The sequence below is a fragment of the Halyomorpha halys genome, unplaced genomic scaffold, assembly GCF_000696795.3.
Source record: "Halyomorpha halys isolate HHAL.00 unplaced genomic scaffold, Hhal_1.1 Scaffold28.1, whole genome shotgun sequence".
Lineage (NCBI taxonomy): Eukaryota > Metazoa > Arthropoda > Insecta > Hemiptera > Pentatomidae > Halyomorpha > Halyomorpha halys.
In genome coordinates this window covers 796,018-803,820 of record NW_027110130.1, presented here as the reverse complement: position 1 = coordinate 803,820, position 7,803 = coordinate 796,018, and the positions used below count along the sequence as shown (strand labels likewise).

The window sequence follows — 7,803 nt, the reverse complement described above, 5'->3', positions numbered from 1 at the left end:
TTATCTATCTGTTACTATTACCCTTTTCATTCACTATTTACAACCTTTAATTTTTCTTATTATATCTTACTTTTCATTTTATACCCCTGTTATTTTACACTTATGTTTTTTCTTTTTTCCATTTTGTAACTATAGTGTTTGTATCTTTTTTAGCCCTGATGAAGCCCTGCAATGTGGGGTGAAACGTTGGCTCAATAAAATAACATGGTCAGCAAAGAACAACATAAATAAACAAAACCATATTTATTTATTTTATGCCAACGTTTCAACCTGAGTTTTAGGCAACTGCAGGCCTACCTTCTACACCATAAGCCATAAGATGAAGAACTGAAACTCAGGTCGAAACGTCAGCATAAAATAAATAAATATGGTTTTGTTTATTTATGTTGTTCTTTGCTGACCGCACCCCCCGACAAACTTCTCCAATTATTAATCTACACCTCGATAATATTATATATATGTATGTGTGGTTGGTATTAGTAAAATTTAGTTAAGAAGTTTGATGCTTTTTTATTTAGTACAAATATTTCTCCTCTACAACCACCGATAATCCCCACAAAGTGATACCAAGGACCATCTCCTAAGAGCTACAAATATTTCACCCAAAATATTGAACTCCACATAGGAACGTTGTCAAAAATAAAAGTCAACACAACTTGATTCCTACTACCCATTACAAAGTTATGAAGAAATTAATTAAGGTACATATTGTGTATTATTGTTTTTGGTCTATTTTTCTTGTACTAATACGTTTTTCTTTTTAAGTTAATTAATTTAAACTGTAATTACATTTATGATCAGGTGTTAATAGTTGAACGTAGATTAATAAGTGGAGAAGATGGTCAGGGGTGCGGTTAGCAAAAAAACACAAATAAACAAAAACTAAATTATTTTTGCCGACGGTTCGACATGAATTTCAGGGGCATCCCGTCCGCTAGAGACAAAAATACAAAAAAGGACAACCAGAAAAGGAAAATAATAAAAACAAACAAACTTGGAAATACTTTTGAAAACTTTTGCTGACTGTACCTCTCACCATTTTTTCCTCATCGTAATTATATTTAATTTTTTATCTATAGATAATAAGAATTTTGGGCTAATCTAACATGCTTATTTATCATAAGAATTTTGGGCCAATCAAACATGCTTATTTGTAACTAGTTGTTTAACTATCCTTCATTTGAAATTTAATTCTTAAAAGGAAAAACAAAAATTAGCTAAATTGGACAATTATTAGCTAAGATACAGTATATAAGACTTGTGATCTACGATTATTTTAAAAATATGCTGCCTAGATTACCATGAAAGCCCATTTTGTATTTGTTACAGCCTATTATACCTCAATTAATCTGGAAAACAATAAAATTTAGAAGAATACCATTTCATCAGGAATCGTTTACAACTATAAATAAAGCAGAGGTATAGAGCTCTATGCATATTGTAGATGATATAAAAGGAATCTTAAATAACGCAATCCACAAAAACAACTTCATTTAAATTTAAGTGATTAACATAAATAAAATTCTTACCACACACAACCATGTCTAAATATTCCATGCTTTCAATGAGATAATAACTAAGAGCATCTACAGATGAAAAACCAAATGTTTTTATCTCTTTCCTAAGTTTATCCTGAACATCCGGATTCATCGCCAAGTTATACAGACAAAATCCAAGAGGATGAGAAGTCATATTGTAACCATTAATGAAGACAGACATACAATGTCCCATAATTGACTGATAATTGTAAACTGTAAAACAAAGAAATTAAATACACGACATTCTAAATCTTTAATAAATACATTTTATCTAATGAATAGATGGGATAATTCACCTGTTCCTTCTCCACTAGCTTCAGATTCTTTATTAATATCAATGAGGCGTTGTAAAAAATCTTTCTTCTTTATACCTCGTTGTACTCGATGTTTACAGTTATCAGAAACAAGACTAACAAAGTACTTACAAATATCTTTTGATATTATTCTAAAATAAACAAAGTCACAATTAACATTTTTTAAACAATTTATACATATAAAAAAAATGAAAAACTTAAAACAGCAATTTTTTTTTATTTAGCATTTCTTTAAAAAGTCTTTAATCAAAAGATATAATATATTTGTTATATATTTTTAGATGGATTATCATAAAATTAAGTATTTAGTTTATCTACTATTTTTAGACATTTCTCTCTTAATATATTTTTGAATAAGTGCAATTAACTTAACAACTATGATTTTACATATTTGTGAGTAAACATGTGTATTTGAATATTTTCATTAAAAAAAAATTTTTGTATTATTTAATAATAAAAAATCATTACTTTTTTAAAGTCAATATTTATTTTAAAACATAGAACGAGAGAAAAAAAATTATAATCCTCTACTGTGATGAAATGGTTTTCATCACATACAAATAAGACTTTTTGCTCATTTCAGCTGATGTTGAAATACAATATTTTACTAGCAAAGTTCAAAGAATACCAAATTGAATAAATAAATGTTTATTGTATTCGTTCATAAGTTTTAAAATTCATTGAAAACAGTAATTATATTATTTTTCTCTTTAATTTTTCAATATTTTCTGTACTTTATGTCAGATTTAAAGATTAAAATCTATTTCTGTTCCTAATTAGAAAACTGCCAAATAATTAAACTTTACATAATTTTCCTTCTTCTTTTGTTTTTAGTTTATATGTTCCTAATCAATTTCATAAATCTTTTTTTGGTAATTTTTATTATAGATAAATGTGTTTTGTTAAAAAAAAAAAAATACATATATTTCTAACGAAAGAAAACATTAATCTGAAATTTTTTCCCTTAAATAAACAAATTATTATATTGCGATTTTGAAGTAGAATTATTGTTTATTTTAATACTATAAATTTTAAATAAAGGAAGATGGTCCAATGGCAGTCAAAAAGAGAGCTCAAAATAATACAAACATTAGTTATAATATACCAACGTTTCACCGCACTCTGCACAGCTTTATCAACACTCTCATTGAGCAAATAAACAATAAGACTTAAGAGATATAAGACTTATTATGTACATCTATTTAATAAAGAAAAATGAAACAAAATATAATGGGTATCTATTAATAGTCAATAAATTTATTGGATTTTTAATCAAAAAATTATTATGTCCATTTTTGCTAAATATGTCGAGGTTTTTAACATCATTTTTTTTAAATGTTTTTTTACAGCATAATAATCCAATCTCAGACAAAATACTGTTATACTACTGTAATAATTATATTTTTCAATATACAATTTTGTTTTTCATTCTCATTAGTGATATCAACTCAAGTACCAAAAAGACTTAAAACTTTTTGAAGAATTAGATAACAGGCCATTATTGTATTCAATTTTTTTTTTAAAACTCGCTATTACTCACATATTAAGCTGTCTATTTTCTTTTTCTTTTTATTAAATTTCTTTATTATTTCAAAATCTATTTTTTTTTTTATTTGTCGACAATTAACAAAAGTTAATTATATTTTGTTTTGCTTTTCAATATTAAGTTTATATTACAGATTTGATAAAATTTTATAAATACAATTACACTAATTATTCGATTATCATTGTTATGGACATTTTTGATAAGTGTGTCTCTCCTCGTGTTATCAATTAAAAATGCTATCTTATCTTATTTTTGGAATGCCTGTAACTAATAGATAACTATAAGCATTTCCGAATCATTAATTTACTATTTCACAACAGAATTACCAATTGATGACCATTAGGGGTCAAGATATAGAGAAAATAAAATAACTTGTTTCTAAATTTTAAATTACTGAAGTTCTAGAGAAAAAGACAGTAAACATATGTTATAAAAATGAATAGAAAAAATATTATTTTTTATCCAACAAAGCTAAAAAATGTCTCTACACTTTTATAATTTTAAATTATTTCTACTCATATGTATCTATCTCATTAGCTACTTCCAAATGTCTATAAATAAAAAATAAAATGGTATTTGAATTATTGATGTATTATATAATTTTTGAATTAACAAAAATTTTAAGTTGATTTCTTTAACTAATAAAAAAATATTTTGAAAAAAGTAAATTTAATAAAGAATAAAAGAAACAAAAAGGTTTTTTTTTTCATAAACTGACAACCTGTTTAGTGGAATGAATGAATTAGGTTAATATGTATACTTTTAAAAAATGCTGACAATTTTAAAATTACAGTTAGATGTTTTATATATTTATAGAAATTATAGAAATGGCTATATGAATAAAGAAAATATAATTCCAAAAATGATATAAATTAAAATTCTGAGATATAAGAATAAAAATTAATCAATTATTTCACAACAATTGACCTCAAATCATTTTTAGCCAAGTCATCTTGAGTTTGTAAAAATTAATACATTTGGCACTGCATAAGATTTAAATTTTATTTCCTTAGTTAATTTTAGTTTTTTTATATTTTACATATTAATTTTTTTTTTTGTTTTAGATACTTTATTTAATACACAATTACAAAGTCATTTCTTATTCTTTTATATCAGTTTTGATATTATCACTTAATGTTTTAATTTTTCTTTAACGTTCCTCTTTCTATAGCATACAGAATTAAACATTCTTGGGACATGCTCTTAAAGTTGTTTACAGCTCAAGTTTAGAGTAGATGCAAACATTTTTAAGCTTTATTTATTTTTTTCCATTATAATCAAGTACTATCTTATTTTATCTTGGGTTATTGTTTTTGTTATTTTTAAGAATTATCTCTTTTAATGACTGTGTGACTTCATCATTTTAACTTTTGAACCAGACTGAACATCTGATTATTATGAAAAGTACACTTTTGAAACAATTCATTTCTTTCTTTACTTTTTTAATAGATATGATTTCAGATCAATTTATTTTTAATGTGATAGCTTGGGGTAATTTTTCAATATAATTAATAGTTTATCCATTTTATTTTAGGATAAACAATAAAAAATATTCAAGGATTAAAAACTGAACCACTTCAGTATCTACAATTTAATTGACAATAAATTATTATTTTTTCAAGATCTTGAACTATTTTTAAAGAACTTAATGTTTAAATCAGATGAAACTGTAATGCAAGAGTGGGTTGCCAACCAATTACAACGCTACATTTCTATACTGATCTAATACACTTCAAATTATAGTTTGATAAACTAAATTCTATCTTTACAAAAAAATTAGTTGGTTCTGTCAGAATCAGAAAAGCAGTTGACTCTTGGTTTTACATATATTCTCTTCACACAAAAGAAATGAACATCTCACAATAATTGTGGATATATCAGGCTGTTAGAGCGTAATAGTAACCACATTGTATCTAATACAACAAGGTTCTGGGGCTAAATTATTATTATACTATACATAAAATAGTTTATTGTGAAAATCTAAGAGAAGGTCTGTTGATGTGGCAAACTCCAAAAAAAAATTGTAAGATCCCAACTGTGTTGCTTATCCAAACATTTTTGTAATTAGACCAAAACTAAATATTAAAAAATAAAAATAGAGTTAAAAGAGAGAGAAAGGAATACATTTATTAAGTAGGTTCACTTTCATTTTGATCATTTAATCCTGATCATCCATTTCAAATTGTATTCCTTTCCTGTTGCACTAATATACTTTCAATTCTTCTATCTATTCAAAACATAATCATGACACAGACAAACAAACCAATACATTTTTTTTTTTTTTACTCAAGGGCTATGAAACTTATAGACTTGTTGAAAACTGCTCATCCCAAATTTGACTTGATTAAAATATTTTCCTAGTAACAGGAAAATAAAAACAAACAGATAAATATAAAGCATATATTTAGTCAAACATGCCATTTGACATCAAATTGCTTGCTGCCAAAATGAGGTAGTATTATCCTGGTGAAATTTAAACTTACATGTTGTGTTTTTTCTATTTTTTTATAGAAATTTACAAATATATTAATTTTTTAAAAATACAAGTAAGTGTGATGTGGAGTATAGTACAATTGCATGTACAGTCTTTTGAAGAATCTAGCAATTGGTAAAACTCTAATAACATTTCTATATTAAGAGGTCTTGGAATATGAAAACTATACATTTTATGGTAAATTGTATATAATATAATTTATAATCAATTAAAAGCTAAATTCTCAACAAAATGAAAAAGAAATCATCTAAATCGGACCAGCATTAACAAAGGTATAGCCTGTTTGAATTTGTAGCAAAAGTATTTTGCACTATTTTCTATGAAAACCCGTTTGATTTGAGCATTTTTTTTTTAATATTTTGAAAATCATACATCTTATGAAATATTCTAAATGCTCATTTGAAAGATAATTAAATTGTCTAATAGTCCAAAATAAAAAAAAAGACCAATATTAACAAACATAGAGCAAACAATTATTAAACTGGATCAAAAGATATTTATATTAATATTCAGAGTATAGTAATGAAAAGATAGTTAATACAATACCTGAAACTAAAAAGGTTTCCAAACATCGGAGCATAAAGAGCAAAAAGAAGAGCAGCATTAGACTTTAAATCCTTTTTCAATAATTTGTCAGACATTTTTCTAAATTGTGTATCACATTTCTTGAAAGAATTAGGTTCTGTGCCTAAAGAACACGATGCAATTACATCACTTGTAAACTTCGAAGATAAATCTTTCACCTTTAAAGAAACAGTGAAAAGTCAGAATTCAAAAACTTTATAAAAATATTACAAATAAACTTATTTTAAAAATCATATCAATGTCATACCTCAATTGGAATCTTCTGTTGGCTAATATGGTTCATCATGTTCTTACATGATATTTTTATAATGTGAAGTAGACCTTCCAAAGTTTCATGGGATTGTAAAGGTGTGAGAACTGATCTTGTAGCTATCCACCTTAACCGACAAAAAAATAATTCAGTCAAAGAGAAACAATTGTTATAGCTGTCTGATTCAAATAGATTAAAAATAAAATAAAAACATTGAAACCGTGGATATATCTAAATGATTTTGCATAAATAAAATAAAATAAACCTACATTGGACCAACAGCAAGCACAGGATTCAATTTTAAAATAGGATCAGCATCTCGCCTAACATGGATATCATTGTCATGAAAAGATTCAAATTTTTTATCCAACACTTCGGCGATTAGATCAGGATTCCTGACCATTAAGATCGGTTGTCTCATCTTGAAAAATCCTCCAATTGGTTTGCCATTAAGCTTGCTGAAAAAAAAAACATTCTTAACTTATTATTAATATAGAGAAAAAAAGGTATCTGCAAACAATAATTAATATTGTAGTTGTACACACAAACTAGTGTTGCCTACAAGAACCCTTGCCAATACTGCCTGGAAGACATGTGAAGCTTATAAAATTGTTATGTTTTGGTCAATTGTTATCTTGTGTACATGTATATAAAATTATCTTACTCTGTAAATACCAAATCGTTGTATTTATTATCAATAAAAACTAATTCATAGAGACCTACTGGAGGAGCCCAAATAAATTCAATTTAACACCTCTCAACATCAATATTTACTGGGAACAGTATAAAATTCCACCTGAAGAAGTGGCAACAGATTATGGGGTCCCTCACCTTCAGTTATTAAAGAAGTGTTCTCACAGAACTAACATTCCAACCAACAGTTAACCATCTTTCATCTTTCATCTTTCGTCACTCACGATTCAACCCACAAGTTTAAATTACATAAGTTATGCTCAGTATACACAACCAAACTCCACGCGATAGCATCAGCCCTCCATTTTTGCTTTTCAATAATTCAGAAGACTATAGTAATAATCTCAGATTCGTTGAGCTCTCTAAAAAGTTTGAGAAACATG

The 7,803-nt window shown here is 26.1% G+C and overlaps 1 protein-coding gene across 1 annotated transcript in view; it reads right to left on the bottom strand.

Annotated features, from left to right (window-relative positions):
• The window catches only part of LOC106683935 (cytochrome P450 6j1), a 16,699-nt gene that overhangs the window by 4,948 nt on the left and 3,948 nt on the right, over positions 1–7,803 (bottom strand). Inside the window, exons 2-6 of the mRNA XM_014425704.3 lie at positions 6,997–7,185; positions 6,725–6,854; positions 6,439–6,635; positions 1,835–1,983; positions 1,530–1,751 (exon numbers count right to left, since the gene is read on the bottom strand). Of these exons, the coding sequence (XP_014281190.1) occupies positions 1,530–1,751; positions 1,835–1,983; positions 6,439–6,635; positions 6,725–6,854; positions 6,997–7,185 (887 nt within the window). The remainder of the gene's footprint in view (positions 1–1,529; positions 1,752–1,834; positions 1,984–6,438; positions 6,636–6,724; positions 6,855–6,996; positions 7,186–7,803) is intronic.